At 45.1% G+C, this 25,565-nt stretch overlaps 1 protein-coding gene across 1 annotated transcript in view; it reads right to left on the bottom strand.

Annotated features, from left to right (window-relative positions):
* LOC126418960 (sodium-coupled monocarboxylate transporter 1-like) overlaps positions 1 to 25,565 on the bottom strand; it is a 173,088-nt gene that overhangs the window by 73,995 nt on the left and 73,528 nt on the right. Inside the window, exons 6-8 of the mRNA XM_050086006.1 lie at positions 25,194 to 25,261; positions 16,457 to 16,611; positions 2,669 to 2,806 (exon numbers count right to left, since the gene is read on the bottom strand). Of these exons, the coding sequence (XP_049941963.1) occupies positions 2,669 to 2,806; positions 16,457 to 16,611; positions 25,194 to 25,261 (361 nt within the window). The remainder of the gene's footprint in view (positions 1 to 2,668; positions 2,807 to 16,456; positions 16,612 to 25,193; positions 25,262 to 25,565) is intronic.

Genomic DNA, 25,565 nt, shown 5'->3' with positions numbered 1-25,565 from the left:
AATGTGTGAAGCTGAAGCTGTACTTAATCGACTGACGTTCGGAATAATACTGAAACCGCCTTCGAAGGTGAATGGTAGCCGACGTCCTGCAACGTTCCTATGGAAACAACAATCCACGAGTTCAGAAACATCTATTCACATAAATAAAAATGTAAATTTTCGTTTGTTCAGAATGGTGTGTCTGCTGTTACTCTGGGATATGAGGTTTTTTTTTTTTTTTGACAACGTTACCCTATTATTAATTTAAAAAATATATATATTACATGTATTTAAAAAGTACATATGTAAAAAACACACGCTAATCCCAAAGCAAAGTTCTGTCAAAATGTCAAAGAATTCGGAAAAAAATTTCGGAGATCTGAGATGAGGAACATTTACTGTTTCTACCTCTACATCTACATCCATACTCCGCAAGCCACTTGACGGTGTGTGGTGGAGGGTACTTTGAGTACCTCTATCGATTCTCCCCTCTGTTCCAGTCTCGTATTGTTCGTGGAAAGAAAGATTGTCGGCTCTAATCTCTCTGATTTTATCATCATAGTCTCTTCACGAGATATACGTAGGAGGGAGCAATATATTGCTTGACTCATCGGTGAAGGTATGTTCTCGAAACTTCAATGCCCGTATCGAGCTACTGAGCGTCTCTCCTGCAGAGTTTTGCACAGGAGTTTATCTATCATCTCCGTAACGCTTTCGCGATTACTAAATGATCCTGTAACGAAGCGCGCTGCTCTCCGTTGGATCTTCTCTATCTCTTCTATCAACTCTATCTGGCACGGATCCCACACTGGTGAGGAATATTCAAGCAGTGGGCTTACAAGTGTACTGTAACCTACCTCCTTTGTTTTCGGATTGCATTTCCTTAGGATTCTTCCAATGAATCTCAGTCTGGCATCTGCTTTACCGAAGATCAACTTTATACGATCATTCAATTTTAAATCACTCCTAATGCCTACTCCCAGATAATTTATGGAATTAACTGCTTCCAGTTGCTGACCTGTTACATTGTAGCTAAATGATAAAGGATCTTTCTTTCTTTGTATTCGCAGCACATTACACTTGTCTACATTGAGATTCAATTGCCGTTCCCTGCACCATGCGTCAATTCGTAGCAGATCCTCCTGCATTTCAGTACAATTTTCTATTGTTTCAACCTCTCGATATACTACAGCATCATCCGCAAAAAGCCTCAGTGAACTTCCGATGTTATCCACAAGGCCATTTATGTAAATTGTGAATAGCAACGGTCCTACGACACTCCCCTGCGGCACATCTGAAATCGCTCTTACTTCGGGAGACTTCTCTTCATGACATGCTGCGTTCTGTTGTCTAGGAACTCTTCAATCCAATCACACAATTGGTCTGATAGTCCATAAGCTCTTACTTTGTTCATTAAACGACTGTGGGGAACTGATCAAACGCCTTGTGGAATTCAAGAAACACAGCATCTACCTGTGAACCCGTGTCTATGGCCCTCTGAGTCTCGTGGACGAATAGCGCGAGCTGGGTTTCACACCATCGTCTTTTTCGAAACCCATGCTGACTCCTACAGAGTAGATTCCTAGTCTCCAGTCTGTGTCCATATAAGTGCCAGCGTAGAGGTTCGTTGCTCCGAAATATCATAGCTGCGGAAATTCTTCACGGATTGCTTAGAAATTTTTACGCAACGTTGCATTCAAATACTCATACTGGAACGACATGCGTGATGCGTATGTAACAGAGAGTGAAACGTTATAAAATGTAAATTTTGGTTTGTTCAAAATCGTTAATCTCCGAAAGTACTTGACCGTCAATTTACAGTAGTGAAACAATGTTAGCAAACAGGGAAGCTGTATTTATGGGTTACTGGTTTATATTTAAAATACTACTACGGAATCTGAATTTGCAGTGACAATAAACAAGGCTCATGGTCAGAGACGGAGGAGCGGGGGTGAGAGGAGATGGACAGAGGCGTGGGAGGAAATGGACATAGAAAAGGCGAAATACGAGATGGATAGAGGGACGGGTGTTGGAGGAGAAAGGAAAGAGGATGGAGGAAGTGACGGACTGATAAAAGGGGAGAGAGATGGGGCAGGAGATGAGAGTGAGAGAGAGAAAGGAAGAGAGAGAGATAGAGAGAGAGAGATGGTAGTGTGGGGGATAAAAAGAGGAATAGGAGATGGTGGGGAGAGAGAGGAAGTAGGAGGAGAAAATCTAAAATAAGAGGGGGAGACAGGAAGAAAAGGCCTCTAAGCACTATGGGACTTAATATCTGAGGTCATCAGTCCCCTAGACTTAGAACTACTTAAACCTAACTAATCTAAGGATATCACACACATCCATGCCCGAGGTTGGATAAGAACCTGCGACCGTAGCAGCAGCCCGGTTCCGGACTGAAGCGCCTAGAACCACTTGTTTACAGCGCCCGGTGGGAGAGAGAAGCTAAATAGGTACATCCAAGTCTCACACCTATTACAGACGTGTGCTTTCTCTTCTATTCCTTTTCCCTTTAAGCAGACTGATTAACAGCAAAGATTGGCCGAGTACAGCTAGTTCAGAATAAAATTAATCTACAGAATTCCGCTGCCAGTCTGTCAGAACACAGACGCTCTGTCAAGAAGTGTTGCAAACCGTCCGTAGTATTTCAGTTTGACATCCTGAGGTTGGTGTGCCTGGAGCTGGTACTCACAGGCGCGCCTTGGGCAGGCTCTCGATGGAGGCGAACCTCTGCAGCGCCATCTGGGAGACGCCGAGTGGCAACCAGCCGAAGAAGCCGCCCACGAGGAAGCCGAACCAGCTGTGGCGGGCCGTCAGGTCGAACCCGAGGCTGCAACACACGGCGTGAACCAGTTTCTTACACGTCCAGGCAGTCAGATTAGTAGTACACTTTAGACCTGTGAAGTTCTGTTGGCTGTGTGATCGGATCATACTAAATAAAATAACAGGGAAAGCTTTGATTACTGTTCGAGGCAGCATACACCTAGGTATCCAACATCATAAAGATTGTTATGTCATCATGATACTGTTATATACTATTGACAGCCACGCACGTACACCGTCGCCTGTTTGAAGTCGCGTGGGGACCATAGCATCAATGAATGAGGGCCCCTTTCATTTTAGTTTTAGAATTTTACGTCTGTTTTTACGGTTCCGTACTTTAATCGCTGAAAATGCTACGCTGGTAAATCACTTTGTCGTCCTTCTGTTTGTGGATCTGTGTATCTGCCCGACTGTTGAAAACCGTTTTTCTCAGGAGCTTGTAAACGTATCAAGTTGAAACTTAGTAACAAAGTCACGTCCACGGGCCTCTGGAGGTATACGGAACTTAAGCGTCTAAATCAATGCAGTCTGAAGATACGGCCATTTATGTCGCATATTTTGATACTCGCAAACTCACTTATTAAAATCTGAAGGGTAGTTTCCGGTCTCCTGGAATATTGAAATTTACCAAGAAGCAAAGCTTCATGGACCAAGTCAAGGAAAAAAAAATCGAAGATATATTTATTTGTAAGTACACTCCTGGAAATGGAAAAAAGAACACATTGACACCGGTGTGTCAGACCCACCATACTTGCTCCGGACACTGCGAGAGGGCTGTACAAGCAATGATCACACGCACAGCACAGCGGACACACCAGGAACCGCGGTGTTGTCCGTCGAATGGCGCTAGCTGCGCAGCATTTGTGCACCGCCGCCGTCAGTGTCAGCCAGTTTGGCGTGGCATACGGAGCTCCATCGCAGTCTTTAACACTGGTAGCATGCCGCGACAGCGTGGACGTGAACCGTATGTGCAGTTGACGGACTTTGAGCGAGGGCGTATAGTGGGCATGTGGGAGGCCGGGTGGACGTACCGCCGAATTGCTCAACACGTGGGGCGTGAGGTCTCCACAGTACATCGATGTTGTCGCCAGTGGTCGGCGGAAGGTGCACGTGCCCGTCGACCTGGGACCGGACCGTAGCGACGCACGGATGCACGCCAAGACCGTAGGATCCTACGCAGTGCCGTAGGGGACCGCACCGCCACTTCGCAGCAAATTAGGGACACTGTTGCTCCTGGGGTATCGGCGAGGACCATTCGCAACCGTCTCCATGAAGCTGGGCTACGGTCCCGCACACCGTTAGGCCGTCTTCCGCTCACGCCCCAACATCGTGCAGCCCGCCTCCAGTGGTGTCGCGACAGGCGTGAGTGGAGGGACGAATAAAGACGTGTCGTCTTCAGCGATGAGAGTCGCTTCTGCCTTGGTGCCAATGATGGTCGTATGCGTGTTTGGCGCCGTGCAGGTGAGCGCCACAATCAGGACTGCATACGACCGAGGCACACAGGGCCAACACCCGGCATCATGGTGTGGGGAGCGATCTCCTACACTGGCCGTACACCACTGGTGATCGTCGAGGGGACACTGAATAGTGCACGGTACATCCAAACCGTCATCGAACCCATCGTTCTACCATTCCTAGACCGGCAAGGGAACTTGCTGTTCCAACAGGACAATGCACGTCCGCATGTATCCCGTGCCACCCACCTAGAAGGTGTAAGTCAACTACCCTGGCCAGCAAGATCTCCGGATCTGTCCCCCATTGAGCATGTTTGGGACTGGATGAAGCGTCGTCTCACGCGGTCTGCACGTCCAGCACGAACGCTGGTCCAGCTGAGGCGCCAGGTGGAAATGGCATGGCAAGCCGTTCCACAGGACTACATCCAGCATCTCTACGATCGTCTCCATGGGAGAATAGCAGCCTGCATTGCTGCGAAAGGTGGATATACACTGTACTAGTGCCGACATTGTGCATGCTCTGTTGCCTGTGTCTATGTGCCTGTGGTTCTGTCAGTGTGATCATGTGATGTATCTGACCCCAGAAATGTGTCAATAAAGTTTCTCCTTCCTGGGACAATGAATTCACGGTGTTCTTATTTCAATTTCCAGGAGTGTATATCAGACAAAAAAGTATTTCATTTGTCATTTGTTATCCGAGTCCTAACTTAACATCAAAAAGTTCTCGAAAGCCTTGGAATTTCATTAACCGATATCTTGCCAGTATCAGTGTCGATAACAAGCAAAATTCGTCGAGATTCTTGATTCCGGGGCTGGATGAACTGTCTGTATACATAAATAAGTTCGTACCCAAACTTCAGAGAGCGAGAGCTACTAGCAACTGGCCATTTTCTATTTTTTATTTTATTTTGTGTTACTCGTGGACGATTGGATGAAGATCGCCACGAATTCCTCTCCTCTACCAACATGTTTATCTGAGTAGCATTTTTACCCAGCGTACACCAAATTATTTGTTAGGAGTATTACGTTCTCTGTCCTCCCCTAAATTTTCTGTCTACTACAGTTCCCTCTTGTGCCATGGAAGTTATTCACTGACAACTTAACATATGTCCTCTAATCCTGCTTCTTCTTCTTTTCATAGTTTACCAAATCATTCTTTCTTCGCCGAGTGTGCGAGAGAAGCTTCCCATTAGTTATCTCACTAGTCCTCCTAAGTTTCATCACTCTTCGGCAGCACCACATCTCAAACACTTGGTTCTCTTCCTTCATCTTCTGCTTGCGACATCGGCATGTAATCCTGAACTACTGATGTTGACATTGTTTAGCTGTCGAATCTTTTGAGCCCCCCTCCTGCAACACCTGTAGTGAACCCCATCCTACCTACTCCTCGAAGTGTAAAGCGAAACCTCCTCCAGTCACCCCTGAGCTCACCGTCCCTGTCCGTCCTCTTGATGACCTCATCCACCCCAACAGGTCACTCCGCCCTCCCCCTACTGCAGAGGACATCATTCGTTTCATCACCATTGTGCCCCAAAATATCCACCCCTTCCAGTGCTCCCATATCCTTTCCCAAATCGTCCTCGCTGCCCGTTCAATCTTCCATCTTACCACCTATGCCACCTACTCCCACAACCAGGCCCACTTCACCTTCATCTGCCTCACCACCCTCATCCAACTCTCCCCTCTCATGGTACAACACAAAAGTATCCTGTACCACAGTATTCGCTCCCTGCCCACCCACAAACGCCTCTTCCTCCACACCCTCCATCAGCACTACATGGATGCCTTCATCCTAAATGAAACCTTCCTTCAACCCCGTATCTCCATCTCCACAACTCCTTACACCCTTCACTGCACCGATACCCCGTACCCTCTGGCGTGTGGCAGAGTTGCTATAAGCTACCTCAAGCACCTTCCTGTTCGGCCCCAACCTCTCCTTAACATTCCTGCTCAGCATCTCAAAAAATGGTTTGAATGGCTCTGAGCACTATGGGACTTAACTGCTAAGGTCATCAGTCCCCTATAACTTAGAACTACTTAAACCTAACTAACCTAAGGACATCACACACATCCACGCCCGAGGCAAGATTCGAACCTGCGACCGTAGCAGTAGCACGGTTCCAGACTGTAGCGCCTAGAACCGCTCGGCCACTCCGGCCGGCTGCTGAGCATCTCACCCTCAGCCTCTTCTTCCCGACCCTTACCATCACCTGTGCCACCATTTGATGTCCACCCTCGCGCCCCCATCCTGTACGATTTGCTGGCCCACATTGACCACACCTTTTCCACCTACGTGATTGCCGCCGACCTCAATATCCACAGCCGCGCTCCTGCCGACCTCCTGTGGAGGCATTGGTTTATCACCACCCTTCGGGGGACCTGGTTCCACTCCCCCAACACACCCGACATGAATCCAACACCACTCCCGTTATGATTCTTGCCTCTCCCAACCTCCTTGGGCGCATCACCGCAGATGTTTATGACCTTATTGACAATGACCATGCTTCTCCTCACTATCTCTAATGGCCACCATCCCCTCCCCAATCCTCACCTGCTCCCTCCTAAACTTGTCCATGATCACTGCCGTGCCTACTGGGATGCCTACAGGGATTCCATTCACACCTAGGTTGAAGGCCAGGATCTTACCCTCCAATCTCCTGGTGACATCTCCCACACTGCTGACTTCCTGCACCAGAACTTGTCTGTCGCCGTCACCGTCGCCATCGCCAGCCATATCCCCACCAAAGCCATCCACCCTCACCGTCCATCCCTACCCCCACAAACCGTCCTTCACCTTCGAGAATCCCACCACCCCCACCACACTTTTCTCTGCATTCGTGACGGGGACACACTTACCCGCCACTGGCAATTACAACTACACATCAGCAACCTGCTTACTGCGAAGAAACGCCACACATGGTGTGAGACATGTATACACTTCAACACCATGCTCCCAATAAACTCTCCCAAGTATTGGCCTGCTTTCCACCACCTTACTGGGATCCGTCCCCCCCCCCCCCCCAGTAGTCTCTCCTCCTTGATGACCATCCCTTTCCTGACAACCCCAGTAAGGCCAACCACTTTGACTCTCACCTATCCGATGTTTTTTCCATTTCATATGATCCCCAGTTTGATTATTCCCTTTTCCCTAATGTCATCGATGGCACGAATACCTCTGTTCCTGTGCTTGCCCCTAGCTTCCAGTACTTGGGCCACACAGCAGCATCTGAACTTAACACTCCCATCACTACACAGGACATCAGCCTCACACTCTGCACTAAACGCAACATTGCTCTCGGCCACAACTGTGTTACCTACTGCCACCTCAAACACTGTCCTGCCTCCTTCCCTGAAGTCCTTGCCACCCTCTACAACGTCATCCTTGCCAACGGCTTCTACCCTGACATATTGAAAACCTCCCATATCCTGATGTTATCCAAACCCAACAAGCCTCCATCTGATGCCTCTTCCTATCATCCTATATGACTCACCTCGGTGTTCAGCAAGCTCTTGGAATTCGTCATTACCCGGCGCAACCATCACCATCTCCACTGAAACCACCTCCTCCCCAACACCCAGTGTGGCTTTCGACCTTCCTTCTCTGCCAATGACCAACTCCTATGCCTCACTCATCTCGTCTCCCTCCAGCTTAACTCCTGTTGCTCCACCATTTTTGTCTCCATCGCCCTCGAAACGGCCTACGACTGTGTCTGGCATCAGGGTCTCCTGTTCAAACTCCAAAACTACGCCCTTCCTGTCAACTACATCCGTCTTATGGCCTCCTTCCTCTCCCGTCACCCCTCCTACATTACCATCCGTAATGCTGATTCCCACACCTTCTACCCCTTTGCAGGTGTGCCCTAGCTCTCTGTCCTCTCCTCTCTCCTCTACCTCCTGTACATTGCAGATATGCCCCAACCCTCTCACCCCTTCAGTACGCCTCCTGCAGAACGCCAATGACACCACATTCCTTGCCCTCGCTCTTATCCTCCAATGGTCTCAACGCCTACTCCAGAATCACCTTTTCGCCGCCTGGTGTAACCAGAGGCTCCTGAAAATCTATCCTTCCAAGACCCAGGCAATCATCATAGGTCATACCACTCGCTCCATCTGGCTCCTGGATTTCTCCCATATCATCTGCGCCCATCCTGTCCACCTCTCCCCCACCATCACCTACCTTGGACTCACCATTGACTTACACTTCACCTGGATCCCTCATCTCTGCTCCATCCAATCCAAAGCCCACAACTGCCTCCGACTCCTCAAACTCCTCTCTGGCCGAACATGGGGGCTGCACCCCTCCTCTACCATCCTCCACAACTACAAATCCTTAATCCATCCCAGTCTGGATATCCGACCTCCCCCCCCCCCGCCAAATCCCATAAATTCCTCCAGATTCTTGAGCACCATGAACTCCGCCTTGCCTTCCATATATGCCTCCCATCCCCCATGCGGATTCTCTATGACCTCATTCCTTTCCCCATTGGCTCCTATTCCTCAAACATATCCACATACTCTACACCTCCCACCACTTTGATACTCCTCACCCCTGGTTGCTCCTCTCCTAATCTCTACACTCTTCATCTCCTTTCCACTGACCCCCTCCCGGACGATGCCCTCTCTCTCTCCATTTATCCCCCCTATCAACTCTGATCCTCATCCTCCCTCCTTTCCTTTGTTCTTTCCCAGGCTCCCTCTTCACCTCCCTCATCCCCCCATCCATCCTGTTTTTTCCCCCACCTACCCTCTCTCTGGATTCCTTCTCTCCCCCGAGTCCTTTTTCGTTTTCCTTCCTCTGCCTTTCTCGTCTACCCTGCACCCCCCTTCTCAATCCTCTCCCTTCGTCCTCCCCCACCTTTCGCTTTTTCCTCTCCTCCCCCCTTTTCCTCCCCCCTCCTCTGTCCGGGTCCCACCTCCCATCTGTCTCTGCCTGTGGAGCGTCATCTTTGTGCCGACATTTTAGTGCAGTGTTTCTAGTGATCGTAAGTGTTTTGCATCTTTTCCAAAGTGTTGCAAACGGATATCATGCTGTCGCAGGGTGTGACTTTTTTTTTTTTTTTTTTTTTACATCTCTTGCGAACAGAATCCAGACCGTCGCCGTGTTTTTTAATTGTCTGTCTACCTTTTCCCTGTGTGCTTCCTGTGTATTTTATTATCATCTCCCACCATTAGTTTTATGTTTTAACTTTCCACAATTTTCCGCCGTTCTACATTTTACGTCACCGTTTGATCGCCTGTTTTTATTGTTTCTTATCTTCTTATGTTTGAAAAATTCTGTAGGCTGAAGAGCGGCATACAAAGGTGCTGCCAGCCCGCCTCCTTCAGTGAGAATTGCAATCCAATAAAGGAAAAAGGAAACTTTAGAGATCAACCATATCACTGAACTATTCGTATTATGTGACTCTCCACCCTACCTTCCTATTCACAACGGCCTACTATTTTCTGCAGCTGTAAATATTCCCTGTATTCATCTAACCAATATCGATCTTTTGTTTCCATTTCACTTCACTGAAGCCCACTATACATAGATCGAGCCTACGCATCTCGCTTTTCAGATATGCTAGCTTCCGTACTACGTTCAAGCTCGTGATATTTCTCATTCCGACTCTTAGAATGTTACCCTTTGGATATTTATTCCATCTTTTCTCATTATCCCCTCCTCCCGTGACAGTCCTCTCCCGAGGATACGAATGGGGGACTAATTCGGAACCTTTTTCAAATGGTGAGTTCGTAACACTTTTTCAATTACAATCCACATATCTTATATATACACATTGTCATATAGCACAGTGGTTTCCGTTGCCCCTGCCTCCTTATCCTTGATTCTTCCGTCTTTGAGGGGAAGCTTCTCACCCCAAAGGCAAAAGGTTACACAGAAGCTCTCTGTGTCCTTCGGCCCTCATTGATAAGGGCGTTGGGAGAACGAGGGTGACTTCTTATGCTGGAAGTTTCCGGCCGCTCTTGCTAATTACGTTTGTTCAAAATTGAAGCAGCGGCTCGGTCCACGACGGTTGCCCAGAAAGTAATGCATCGCCTTTTGTTCTCAGCCGAAAACAATGCTACGAAGGCGAAACGTTACGTTTGTATTATTTGAAGTCTCCTGAGTGAGCGCGCCTACAGATAGCGTAACTGCAGAAAAGTTTCAAAATGACGTCTGTAGAATACGTACGTTACAAGCAACGTTCCGTCATTGTATTTCTTACTACAGAGAAAGAAACTGTGGGGAATAATAACAAACGCTTGTGCAAAATTCATGGAGCATCTGCTGTCGACAGAAGTGCACGTAGTCGATGGGCACGAAGGGTGAGGTCATCAGAAAGCGTTCCGGCGGAGCTCCACGATTCGCAACAGTCGAGGAGACCATTTACGACTGTTACACCTGACATGTTGCAGCGAGATGATGTCATTCGCGAGGAAAGAGGCACTAGACCTCGAACGTTGGGGCTGCAACTGTCAATCAGCAAAGGAAGTGTGGATGCAATTGTCCGCGTTCTTGGATATTCAAAAGTGTATACAAGATGGGCATACACGCCATTGTTTCGCGCTAGAGAGAGGCCGCAGAACTGGATGGAGGAATAGGGTGTGTAGATAAAACACCCATATTTCGTGTGTGTAATTCTCATTATGTTCAATAAAGAATTATTGAAGAAATAAAATGCGGTGCTTTACTTTCTGCGCAACCTACGTAGAACGGGACCGAGGGCGTCCACGTTACTAGTCAGAGATGTTACATTTCCCCCAGTCCGTTTATTCGCTGGTTTTTCGCCAATGGGCCTGCGCGAGTTTCGCTTGCCGTCTTTCAAGTTCCATCGACGAGATCTTCGCTCAGTCTTTTTAATAATTATTTTGTTAATTTCAGAATATGGTTAGTCCCCTGGCCGAACGCACTTAGCTATAGTGCCGTAAAAGCTAATTCCGGTTGGGATGGTGCGGGAATCTCGGACTTAGCAGACGCGACATTTGCGAGGAGAGACCGAAGAAATCACGAGACTTTGGTCACGACTTTCGTGCCGGGAATGGAATCCAAACCCTTCCGAATACCACGATTGAACTTTGCTGTTAACCTTTAGGCTCGGTGGACCCCTAGACCACGGGTGTTTCCACGTAACATATGAATGTAACGCTTAAAAGTATTTCATTTTATTTGAAATGGTTTTCGTAATTGGTGGTGGACAGCTTTACGTGAAAGTGCGAATATGGTGAACATTTTTTATTAGATCTTCATTTATTAATGTTACTGAAATTTCGGTTCCTGAGTCTTATGTTCCAGTTCCACTCTTAAGTATGATAAAAATAACAACTAACAAAAGCTTGCACATGGCCACGCCCCTTTGTTATTACGTATTTCCTCATATTAATTATTCCTGCGGTGCTTTCTTCCAGTTTTTGCAGTCAAATTTGGCGGGGGGGGCGGGGGGGGGGGCGGCATATTTCGCTGTTTAGCAGATCCATAACTTCTAGGAAAGTTTGGAAAAACTCAAAATCCTAATGAAAGTTACAACTCTATGATAGGAAAACCGTACTCCGAACCAACATATGTTTCAACAACTGCTGATGAAGTTGCAGCGTATGGCGCTTGTTTAATTTTGAGTGTGCTCATCTTGGTAGACTACGGACTCTACAGAGTCTAGGATTTGATCCAGGAGCTTTCACACTGTCGATGTTGGAGAAAATCGATGACAAGAGAACTGATGCAGCTGCAATTATTGTTATTCAGTTTGAAAATCAAGTTAACCTAAAAGGGCAAGCAAAAAAAACTACTTGATGGTGAAGAGGAAAATGAAAATAGTGTGCGCTACTTCACGCAGATAAGGTAAAGCCTAATACAAACACTGACAAATCTTTGATTCAGATTTCCCGTAATTTACATTTTGGCAACTTCATGTAAATTGTCCTCACAAACCACTGATATAAATTTGGCATGCAATTAGTCAATATCACAGTGAGACATTCTATAGAAGGAATTACTTAAATTTGGCATACAATTATTCAACAGGATAGTGAAACATTCTGTGGCAGGAATTTTCATTTACTGCAATAATAAGGCACTTATAAAGAGAAAAGCCGTAAGATTTGGTATAGTTTTTCACATAAATTTGGAGAGCTGTAAAAAACTAGCAAAAGAAAAATCAATTTTCCGTTCCATAGGTGTTTGTAATAATGCTATATCAAACTTTGTGCAAAGTACATTAGTTTCATACTGACAGATCTTTCAAAAAAGAAACATTTGTACTCACGTCAGTGAATAAAGCTCCCTGTAGTACCACAGAAGTCATTCGCTGATTCCTAACAGATGTCCTATCACCCTGCCCCTTCTTCTTGTCAATGTTTTCCATATATTCCTTTCCTCTCCGATCATACCACCTAATTTTCAACATTCTTCTGCACCAGGTGTCGAAAGCTTCGATTCTCTTCTGTTCCGGTTTTCCCACAGACCATGTTTCACTATTGTACAATGCAGTGCTCCAAACGTACAGTCTAAGAAATTTCTTCCTCAAATTAAGGTCAAGCTTTTACACTGGTAGACTTCTCTCGTCCACCGCTACTCTGCTTTTTATGACTTCCTTGCTCCATCTGCCATGGGTTATTTTGTTGCCGAGGTTGCACAGTACCTTAAACTCATTTACGTGATCAAAAATACAGACGTTAATTTTCTCGCCGTTCTCATTTCCCCTGCATCTCGTAACTTTCTTCGATTTACTCCTAGTCCAAATTTAGCACTCATCAGTCTGTTTATTCCATTCACCAGATCCTGTAATTCATTTTCACTTTCACTGATTATAGCAATGTCATCAACGAATATTATCGTTGATATCCTTTCACCTTGAATTTTAATCCCAATATTGAACCATTTCTTTATTTGCGTCATTGATTCTTCAATGTGTACTCGTATATGTAACAGTATGGGCGAAAGACTGTCTTACAGACTTTTTAATTCGGGAGCGTTCTTGATCATCCGGTCTTACTGTTTCCTCTTGGTTCTTGTACATATCGTCTTTTCCTGTAAATTACTCCGACTTTTCTCGTAATATCGGACATCATATTGCACAGTTTTAAACTGTTGAAAGCTTCCTCTAGGTCGACAAGTCCTGTGAACGTGTCTTGATTTTTCTTTAGCCTGACTCTGTTACTAAGCGCAATGTCAGGACTGTCTCTCTGTGGTGCTTTCACCTTCCCTAAAGCTAAACTGATTGTCATGAAACAAATCCTCGCACTTACCTATCCTTGCTATCATCGAATTGTGAGGATGACATTTTTTTGCAAGCTCAGACGGTATATAGGCAGTCTCATAGATTCTATACACCATCATGTATTGTCGTTTGGTTACTACTCCCTCAATGATTCAAGTTATTCCAATGGAGTTTTATCTATCAGTTCTACCTTATTTCATTATAAGTCTTCCATAGTTCTTTTGAATCCTGATACTGGATCCCGTATGTCTTCCATATCGACCCCAGTCTCATTGATTCTATACACCATCCTGTATAGTCGTTTGGTTACTACTCCCTCAATGATTTAAGTTATTCCAATGGAGTTTTATCTATCGATTCTACCTTATTTCATCATACGTTTTCCATAGTTCTTTTAAATCTTGATACTGGATCCCATATGTCTTCCATATCGACCCCAATTTCTTTATCACGTCACCGAACAAGTCCTTACCTTAAAATAAGCCTTTAGTGTCCTCTTTCAAGTCGTCTGCTTGCTTCTCTGCGTTTCACAGTCGGATTCCGTTTGCATTTTTAATGATACCAGCATACCCTTTAATTTCGCCGTTTGACTTTTTTGTATGTTGAGTCATTCCTCCCGACGATCATTTCCTTTTAGATTTCTTCGCACTATTCCTCTATCCATTTCGTCTTTGTTGCCCAACACATTCCACTTATATCATTCCTAAGGGATTTATATTACTGTATTTCTGTTGATTTATGTTACTGTATTCCTGTTTCTGCCTGAACATTTATGTATTCCTTCGTTCGTGGATCGACTGAAGTATATCTTCTGTTACGCAAGGTTTCTTTGCAGTTACCTTCCTATGTTTCTCTGCCAGCCTTCTGTGTCTGCCTTTTGTAGAGCTGTCCGTCCCTTTCAACTGAACTGCCTCCTCTGGTATTCCTTATCTCAGTATGCACACCCTTATCAAATTTCAAACAATTCTCTCAAACTTCACTCTACCATTCATGATTATTAAATTGTGATCTGAGTCTATATCTGATCCTGGGTACGTCTTACAATCCAATATCTGATTTCATAACCTCTGTCTACGATGGAGTCCGTCTGGAAAATTTCTGTGTCTCCGAATCTTTCCAAATATACCTCCTCCTACTCTTGTAACTGTTGAACGAAGTATTCGCTGCTACCATCTGGAATGTACTTCAGATACAGTCATCCTTTCTCCCATAGCCCTTTACTCTATTCCTTCCTCCACAGCCGCGTTCCATTGCGTTATTAGATTTTCCTGTCCCTTGTCGCCTGGTCGGTAATCTCATTCATCGATCACCAGCGCAATAGCTGACTTCTAAGCTCCGTCTTGTACAATGTTATCTCTTCGTTGTCTGCTCCATATTTTTCTCATGGTCACCTCCCCTTGGAAGTCCCCAACCCTCTCTCCGGAGTTACTACTGGTGGACTAAATCGAAATCTTTTGCCAATGGAGAATCATTGCAACATTTCTATTCAATTACAATCATCCCGACACTATGTCGATTACAGATCGTATGTCCTGTGGATGAATATTATATGTCTATAATGTAGCGATTTCCATTGCCTTCTGCATCCTCATGCTGTTGAAAATTGTTGATTTTTCCGCCGTTTCATGGCAGTTTCCCGCCCCAAGTGTTAGGGGGTGCCCTTAACTTCTGTAGGATCCTCCTCTCTCGATGAGAAGGCCGCTGGCAGGAGGAGAGTGATTTCTCATACCAGAAGTCTTCGGTGGTCTCTGCTGATGAATTGCATTCAGAATTTAAGCAATGGTTGTGTCTGAATCCAGGAAGCTGAATGTTTTGATTACAAGTGAAAGATGCTACCCCTGCACAACATATGTAGCATAACATTAGCCCTGCTAAATTTTGATTAGCATTGGGGTTATTCTTTATGCGACAGTTTGCAAAATAAACCCATTATTAATTAAAAATGCAGACATACGCATTAGCATTAAGAGTTCTGTGCTTGCGGTGCCTGTTTGAAAATAAATCTAAAGGAAAAATGTCCAGTTAAGCGACTTATTAATTTCTCAGTACACGAAATTAGAACTGAATTTCTGAGACCAAAAACAAAAGAAATGAAACAATTCACCAGATAATTCTACTGAATTTTCTCATTTATGTTACTACTGAAATGTAACTTGATGTTAGAGTGGTGTTTTATGCTGAAACTGCAGAAATTTTACGTTTTCTCTAACTGCATTTTTATGACCTTTAGTATCTGCCTGTTAATCCAGGTATATTGCGCTTGTGTTTCAAAAGAAACATCAATGGACGTGCGGTGTTTTCCTCTTTTAAAACTGTCCTGACTATCAGTGCATGTACTCTTAACAAGCAAAACATGAAATTCCCAGTAGTACTGAGTTTCCCACTTTATTTTCCATAAGCACTCATTAGTTTCGTGTGTTTTATTTCATGTCCACTTTACAAAAAAGCGCCTTATATTCCTGTTTTATTATCAGCTAATTTGATTGTGACGAAATGAAATCATTCTCTGAGAAATTCCTTCAAATTGACATAAGCGAAGAAAATGATTAAAAAAGCCGAAGAATGGTCGGGATAGCTAAATTATGTGAACTGAAGTTCACTGTGAGACAATTTACACATCACAAAACTAATCACTTAAGACTATGATTTCCTTGATAGTCAGTTGTAATGAAATCTTGGGAACATGATTTCCCTCAAGAAAGATGTCAAGTTACACCACATACGCCCCAGCGCATGAAATCATTGCAGTCATTATGCAAAGCGGCATCTCAGTTATAAATGATATGCGGGGGGGGGGGGGGGGGGGCAAAACCTCTCTGGACATCAACAGAAAATAAATTTCACTGCCGTTGTACATGATAAACTATCCTCCAGCCATTAAGTAATACTTCTACAAGGAAATTCCTTAATCGTCGTATTGGAATTACATCCAGTTGATTTGAAATAAATTATCACAAAGGACAGCTTTGGTGCCACGGAAGTGGAAACTATGTGAATGTTGAACCCGCTTACTCAGGTAGCTCTATCCTGCCGCTGTCTGCGTTCCGCTGCCAGACCGTGCCCAGTCCGCCGACGTCGAAGGTACCCTTGACGATCACCAGAATGACTGCCACGAACATCAGTACTGTCTGGATGACGTCCGTCCACACGACCGCCTTAAGGCCGCCCTGGAGTACAAAACAGACATTACACCGGAAACAACTTGCTCAAATAATATTTTGATGATATAGAGACATCAAAAAAAGTTTGACATCACTCCGGTTCCAGGAACTGAAGATATACGTTGACTGTGGATATTGTATCGTAGACACATTCCCTTTGATTGTCCAGAGATGTCACTAAACCCGCCCAAAGATGTAAACAACCATGCATTAGCAGCGCCTCTGAGACGGAGGGGTCCGACAGCCGATCAGTTCCAGTCATTCCACCAGGCAGGAGGTACACGGATCGTGTTGTCTTTCATTCAACAATGCCTAAACTGTCAATACCGCGGTTCGATCGGGTCCGCATTGTTACTTTGTGCCAGGAAGGGCTCTCAACAAGGGAAGTGTCCAGGTGCCTCGGAGTGAACCAAACCGATGTTGTTCGGACATGGAGGAGATACAGAGAGAGGGAGTGTCGATGAAATGCCTCGGCCAGGCTGCCTGAGGGCTTACTACTGCAGTGGATAACCGATTCCTACGGTTTATAGCTCGGAGGAATCCTAGCAGCAACGCCACCATGTTGAATAATGCTTTTCGTGCAGCCACAGGACGTCATGTAACGATTCAAACTGGGTGCAAAAGGCTCCATATTGTGCAACTTCACTCCTGACGTCGATGGAAAGGCCCATCTTTGCAACTACCACACCGTGCAGCATGGTACAGATGGGGACAACAACATGCCGAATGGACTGCTCAGGATTGGCATCGTGATTTCTTCACCGATGAGTGTCGTGTATTCCTTCAACGAAACAATCGTCGGAGACGTGTTTAGAGGCAACCCGGTCAGGCTCAAACGCCTTAGATACACTGTCCAGCGAGTGCAGCAAGGTGGAGGTTCCCTGCTGTTTTGGGCTGGCATTATGCGAGGCCGGCGTACGCCGCTGGTGGCCATGAAAGGTGGCGTAACAGCTGTACGATACGTGAATGCCATCCTCCAATCGATAGTGCCACGATATCGGCAACATATTGGTGGGACATTCTTTATGGACGACATTTCGCGCCCCCGTCGTGCACTATTGTAAATGAATTCTTTCAGGATAACGATATCGCTCGAGTAGAGTGGCCAGCATGTTCTCCAGACAAGAACCTTATCGAACATGCTCGAGATATATTGAAAAGGGCTGTTTATGGACAACGTGACCCACCAACCACTCTGAGGGATCTACACCGAATCGGCGTTGAGGAGTGGGACAATCTGGACCAACAGTGCCTTGATGAACTTGTGGATAGTATGCCACGACGAATACAGGCATGTATCAATGCAAGAGGACGTGCTACTGAGTATTAGAGGTACCGACGTATACAGCAATCTGGACCACCACCGCTGAAGGTCTCGCTGTATGGTGGTACAACATGCAATGTGTGATTTTCATGGGCAATAAAAAGGGAGGAAATCATGTTTATGTTGATCGCTAGTCCAAATTTCTTTTCAGGTTCCGGAACTCTCTGAACCGAGGTGATGCAAAACTTTTTTTGATGTGTGTAGAAGAATATTATACGAATTCATATTATCTTACATCTAGGACAACGTGAAAAATTGTACGTACACTGGTCTACAATACGTAAGGACGAAGTAGAAAAGTGACATAACATACTACCTAATTACATACTACCTACTAAGGGAAAATTAACGAAAGCGCGAGAGAATGGTGTCAGGGGCCTCCCAGTTGTACACAGGGAATTTGACATCACATTGAGTGGGGTTAGCGTCAAATGGTGGTAGCACGCTATACTAGGCAATTGAAGGAAGGGGAAAGAGACACTGTCTATCACTGAGCTAGCAGTTATGGTGCATTACGGTAGTGTTCTTCATGAAGACATGGTCCTAAGACAACTTTTGGATATTTCCGTATGGGGAAGAATCACCGAGAAAATGAAGAAGCTTGAATTGTGACGAGTGGTCTTTGGTATTGTTCATAGTATAGTTTCATGCGCGTGCGTAGCTTTCAATACAATCAGCAATGCTGCCCGAAGGAGAGGAGGTGATCGACGACGGTCAGCTATAGTAGAAAATGACAACAACAGACAAGAAGGTACCACCGTCAAACAATGGATGCAACTGCAACCACATTTTGCAGCACTGCAAGACATAGAACCTCACACTCCATAGTGGCACGGCGCTGTGCTGGGCTGTCTCTCTCATGACGATCAGTGCGATGTGCTCCGTTGACAGCCATACATCGGCGCACCGCGTGCAATGATACCAAGAGGAGAGGTATTGGGTCAACGAGGGGTGGTGTTGAATGCTCTTCTTGTACGAGAGCATATTCAGTCTGAGTAGTGATTCTCATCGTATCCTCATATGGCGAGAGGTCGGTACACGCAATACGCCCAGGATACTTATCGAACATGATCGAGTCCGCAGCTCGTGGTCGTGCGGTAGCGTTCTCGCTTCCCACGCCCGGGTTCCCGGGTTCGATTCACGGCGGGGTGAGGGATTTTCCCTGCCTCGTGATGACTGGGCGTTGTGTGATGTCCTTAGGTTAGTTAGGTTCAAGTAGTTCTAAGTTCTAGGAGACTGATGACCATAGATGTTAAGTCCCATAGTTCTCAGAGCCATTTGAACTTCATCTTTGAATATGATCGTCTCGGTAGTCCAGATGCTACGATGTGGGAAGTCATAATGTTCCATGGGCGTACAGACCTTCAAATCTTTCAACACGATACGTTCACCAGTCAACGTTATTATGAAGCTCTCCTCCTTCCCCATGTGTGTCTTTTCAGCGGTGGGTTCCTCCAAGACTTCATTTTAATGGATGAAAATGCGCAACTAACCGAACAGAGCAGGTGGAAAAGCTGTTGCAACGAGAGGATACACAGAAAATGGACTGGTCTACCCGTTATCGCTATTTAAATCCCATCGAGTATGTTTGGAATGCGTTGCGGAGAGACGTCCACATGCTACTACGACCACCCACAAGTTGTGAACCTCGGTGGTAGAATAGAAATTCCTGCTACAGGAATGCGCGGCAAACTGATGACCAGCATGGAAGCACTTTGCAGAGCATGCATACATCCTATTAAGAACCGTATCTAACCTTTTATATTGTACAAAAGTCCATTACAAATCAGGGTGAATTCAGCGAAATTATTGCTTTGAATAAAAGTGTCGTATATTCTTCTCATTGCACATGTATACAGTTACCTCCTGTATTATGCTGTAGTAGTTCTTTCTATCTATGGTCCAATTTTCATAGAGCTATGTTACTCGGCAGTGACACATCACGCGAAAGCTACTTCCGTCCATAAGTTCTGCACGCTATGGTATATTCGCATATACACTGACGGGAAAAAAAAATCGCGGGACCAAGAAGAAGCTATGCAAGAGGAACGAAACTTGGCTGATGTGTATCTACATCTGAGAGACGACGTCTATCCAAATTTTGTACCAATCGCATAAGAGTGGTGCTAATAATACCCACTATGAGGATGCAAATCATATTTGCGTTAAACACGCGCTGTAGCGGTTGTGAGCGCTAGTTACCTTTCAGATTGGAGGTAGAGAGTTGATGTCAATCAAGGATGCCTTGATGGCGAAGATGTCGTTATCGACAGCACACCGCGATTGAACGAGGTCGTGTAATAGGGCTACTAGAAGCGGGATGTTCCTTCCGTGACACTCCAAACAGACTTGGTGGGAAAGTAGCCACTTTACATGGTTACTAACAACGATGGTCACGGGAAGGTATGGTCGCAAGAAGACCAGGCTCCGGAAGGCTCTACTGAGAGGGAGGACCTTCGTGTTGGGTGTACGGCTGCCCCACATGGTACTATTTCTGCATCACCAATTACAGCAGCAGTGGGCACGGCAGTGACACAACGAAAATCGGTTGCTTCAAGGACATCTCCCCTCTAGACTCCCTTTAGCATGCATTTCACTCACCCAAACCACTGCTATCAGCGGCTACAGTGGTGTCAAACGAGAGCACATTGGAAGGCGGAGTGGAGGTTTGTTGCATTTTCTGATGAAATCCTGTTCTGCTTCGGTGCTAATGATTATCGAATGTTGTATATATGGTTCTCGGGCGGGACGTCGGATGTCATAGTGAAAACTCCAAAATATTACATCAGCGTAACTGGCCGACATCTTCAGGTGCGACGAACACACTGCTAAGTCATGACTAAAGCCCCCTATTTATGCCAGTCTTAAGCACGAAGCGGGCATGCGTGGAGGCGCCAAAATTCGATGGCCAATAGCGACGATATCAGTCGAAGGAAGGACACCAACGCCACCTGCAAGATGAAAAACCAAAGACTTCAGCGCACGCGCGGAGGCTGCCGCTGCTGCTCTGCGCTGCCATCGGCCGCCCCAGCGACCTCTGTCGGAAGCCGCAAGCAAAAATGCACGTCCCCGTAGGCGCGTGACCATCCTCCCGTTGTTAACAGAATATTTATGTTGCTGGCGAATCGTCATTCGTTGTACGACCAAAATTACTCCTCTCTGCTCGATGCGATTTCAATATGGCCACTGCTGGATCCCAAGCTTTACTGAGCTGAAAGCCCGTGTCTCTGTTTACAAGATTCGTCGAGCTACGTATTTCCGCTGCTTCCTTAATAACACTGTCCCAGTACGAACTCGTCGACGCGAGAATTTTGGTGTGTTGATAATTCACAGAATGGCCTGTACTGAGACAATGCTCGACAACTGCAAACTTCTCTGGTTCCTCCAGACGAGTGTAGCGTCGGAGTTCAGTACATCTGTCTTCTACAGTGCGACAAGTCTGTCCGATGTACGACATGCCGCAGCTACAAGGAATCTCGTAAACACCGGGTCTTCCTAGGCCAAGGCTGGCTGTCCTTAGATGAGCCCAAGAGAGCTCTGAGTTTTGCCGGTGGACGAAAGACGCATTTAACTTTATACCTGTTCAACAATCTTCCTATTTTTGAAGAGACACCACCGATGTATGGCAAGATGACCACTCCCCTTTGTTCTTCGCCTTCTTCCAGTTCCTCACGTTGGGTAACCCGCTTCGGGTGTAAGGCACGGCGAATCTTCGGAATATCCATTTTGTTGGAAAGTGATACGCAGATGGAGTAGCTTATTGGATAAGCTGTCTGAGTCTGATATGGCTCGTGCTCTGTGAAGCAACGTCCTAAGTACGCCACTTCGTTGCGAAGGATGGTGACAGCTGGTGGCCTGTAAGTATAAGTCCGTGTGTGTTGGTTTACGATACACTGCGTGACCTAAAGTGCCATCTTCTTTTCTCCGTACCAATACATCCAGAAATGGAAGTTCGCCGTTTTTCTCCAACTCCATAGTGAACTTGATGTTGGGATGAAGCGAGTTAAGATGCTCAAGAAATACATTCAGCGATGCAGTGCCCCGTGAGGCCAAATAACAAAGGTGTCGTCCACATACCGCCAAAAACACGTAGGTTTTAAATCCGACGACTGGAGTACTCTCTCCTAGAAGTCTTCCATAAAAAGATGAAATATTGTGGAGTTTTCACTATGACATCCGACGTCTCGCCCGAGAACCATATATACAACATGTCCGTCGGGAAAACCTCAAGCAACACATTACCGAGTGTTGGTCAGATGGGGGATAGGTGAGTGCCTGTAACCATCCTGCCTAGACACAGTGGAGGTACACTTGGAGTTATGATCTAGGGTGAAATTTCCGATGACAGCAGTAGCACTCTCGTGGTTATCCCCCGCACCCTGACTGCAAAGTTAGACGTCAGTGTGATAATTCGACCTGTTACACTGCCACTCAAGAACAGCATTCCAGAGAGAGTCTGACTGCAAAATTATACGTCAGTGTGATGAATCGACCGGATACACTGCCACTCATGACCAGCATTCCAAGAGTGTTTTCCAACAGCATAATGCTCGCCCACGTATCTCTGTTGTAACCCAACGTACCCTACAGAGTATCGGCACGTTGCCTTGGTCTGCTCGATCGCCAGATCTGTCTCCAACAGAGTAGGTATTGGACGTCCTCGGACGACAACTCCAGCTTCATTCGCAACCAGCATTAACTGTCCTTCATCAACCGGCCGAGTGAAACATTCGTGCAACTCCATCCCACAAAGTGAACTGACGTCCAGCAACTGTACGACACGATGCATGCACGTTTGCCTGCTTGAATTCAACATTCTGGTGGCTACATCGGTTATTAATGTAGCAGAGTATCACATTTGGTTCAAAATGGCTCTGTGCACTATGGGACTTGTCATCTGTGGTCATCAGTCCCCTAGAACTTAGAAATACTTAAACCTAACTACCTTAGGGCATCACAAACATCCATGGACGAGGCAGGATTCGAACCTGCGACCGTAACGGACGCGCGGTTCCAGTATGAAGCGCCTAGAACCGCTCGACCACATCGGCCGGCGTATCACATTTGCAATGGCTTATCTCGCGCTTTCATTAACCTGTGATGTTGCAACATTAATCATTGAAATATATTATCTAGTGTAGTGTGTTCCTGAAATTTCATTATTCTACATTCTACATCTACATAGATACTCCGCAAATCACATTTAAGTGACTGGTGTTGCGTTTTTTATTCCCGTCATTGTATGCATGGACACACAGCCAGTTGGGCACCCCGTAACATCAGCTTTTGTTTCTTGAACAGTTCAAGATGTCGAAACGAGATATCCGTAGGTGATAGTAAGTGGGAGGAAACGCACTGTGTAGTTAAAGTTCTCAGTTCTTGTACCATCTGAGTTATTGAAACATGTATAATTATTTAATCGGAACTATTTATTTTCTTTAAGGGCAAGAAACGATCTTGAGAAGAGCGGTACACTAGAATAATGCTCGATATTATTGATGCTCTAACTTTGAAGAAAATAATTTGAGAAATATGGTAGAATTGAAAAGTAAAGCGATCGGAATAGGGTATAACTGTATAAGCACCACCAAATTTCTTTCTAGTTACGCTGTTATGCGTGGCAAGGGAATTGGCCTGCGCTACTGAAATCAAATCTTACGTCATACTGCTTACAAATGCAAACAGAACTTAACGCAAACTTCTAGCTTATCAGAAGGAAATACCGTAAAGTATTCCAAGAGTGTGTACTTTCTGATGTTGAAATGAAAAACTTTTGGGGAACAAGTAAACAGATGATTCAACGAAGCCTGGCATGAGATCGCCATTTTGGGGTTTTTAGATCGTCGAACCCGATTCCTGCCGTCTAGTCCTTCAATTCTAGCACATTTATCCGATACTTTGTCAAAAACTTTCAACGTCAAAATTTTCATGCGTTGTATAATTGTACTCGTGTTTTCAAGAGATTTGGATTTCAGTTAAAGAAAAACATACTTGCTTCAATATTCCGGTTGCCACAACAAAATTACGTTGCCCTTCGCGTACTATCATTTGTGCGGAACCTCATTTCGATATCTATAATCCTTCCCTTACGAAAGGTGTGAAGCGTCTTACTAGACTCACTTCGTGCATAAGATATAGCCTTCGGGTGATAAAGCAGGCATTCGATCGTGGCGAACTTCCGCGCAGTCAGATGACATTGGCATGAGGTCATCTTTTCCCTCATTTCCATTGCAACATTCGAATCTGCGGAGCGTGACCCATGTGGAATCATTTTAACAGCGGGCAGTATTTTAACAGATTACGGCTTGTACGCTAAAAAAGGGGATCATATGACTTTTCTTGGCAATACCCGCTGTGTTAAGTGATGACAGGGTTTTAAAATTTTGTGAAATTTCAGGAATCTTCCTAAATAGTTTGCAGATCTGAATATAATAGAGAATGGCTGCCTCTTTTCATTTGTTTTTATTTCAGTGGTCACTCAGCCACTTCTTTGCAATTAACAAATTGAAATACATTTGTTTTACTACAGTAATTTTATTTAAGAACAATTTTTGTCCCTAACTGTTGCATATTTTTGAAACTCATGTGTCTATGTGGTTATGTATGGTGGAGAGGGAGGATGTATATATGTCTCATGCTCTACAAGCCTTTGATGTGAATTACTGACTTTCTTGCCATTACAACAGTGATCAGGCAGCTACATATATCCGACAAAGATGGTTAAAATATTTTATATTACTAATAGACGTTTAATTGATACGCATTTTATATCATGAGTTCACTTCACTGTTGCTTTACCCTTTTGAATGTCGGTTTTTTAAATGTGTCCAACAAAAATATTTTCAGCACGCTAATAACCACATGTTTCAGCACCATGAAATTAAATAATAATCGAATAGTACTTACGTGAAGTAAAAACAGGTGACTGAAAGTTGTTAAACCAACACGTTAACCCTGTTAACAGCTACAGAAGGTAAAATAAAATTTATACAAATTTTTCAGAAAAGACAACTTAATAAGAAGATTACACAGAAGGAAGCTACTCGTCCCAGTTTGAGTGACCTCCCGCTTTCCATATGACATGACAAATACATGGAACAATGGCAAAAGAAATTACATTTACGTTCCAGGAGACATTCATATTGATTCTTAATGAGGCTGTTTCAATAGCCCGGTTTGCACCATTATTACAAATATGAAACCCATCCGTGGTCCTCGCAGGGTACATAATCGTGTGGCAATGACCTCCTGGAAGTTTACTTACCACGCAGGTGTAGAATATGCACACGGCGCACACGATCGGAGTTACAATGTGCACGTTGATGCCAGTCACTGTAATGCAGGTAGAAACATTGCATTATTAACGGTACTCAAATTGATGTTACAACACAACAGATATAAACATATTTAAAGGAAATGATGTGTGAAGAACAAGTTTCTCTATTTCGAAAAACACTGCGACCACCTGCAAATTTATCTTAAAATGACAGACTTACGACGTTGACTTACCGCAGATACTTTATCTGATCGAAAGTACCCTGATATCTGGACGTTAAAATGAGGTGTGTCCGTCCGTCGCCTTTATAACGGTTTGAACGCTGCCAGAACTACTTTCAGTTAGGTGTGAGAATGTTTG

The sequence above is a fragment of the Schistocerca serialis genome, chromosome 9 (genome assembly GCF_023864345.2).
Source record: "Schistocerca serialis cubense isolate TAMUIC-IGC-003099 chromosome 9, iqSchSeri2.2, whole genome shotgun sequence".
NCBI classification, from domain to species: domain Eukaryota; kingdom Metazoa; phylum Arthropoda; class Insecta; order Orthoptera; family Acrididae; genus Schistocerca; species Schistocerca serialis.
Note: the sequence above shows the minus strand (reverse complement) of the source record. Positions and strands in the feature narration are given on the sequence as shown.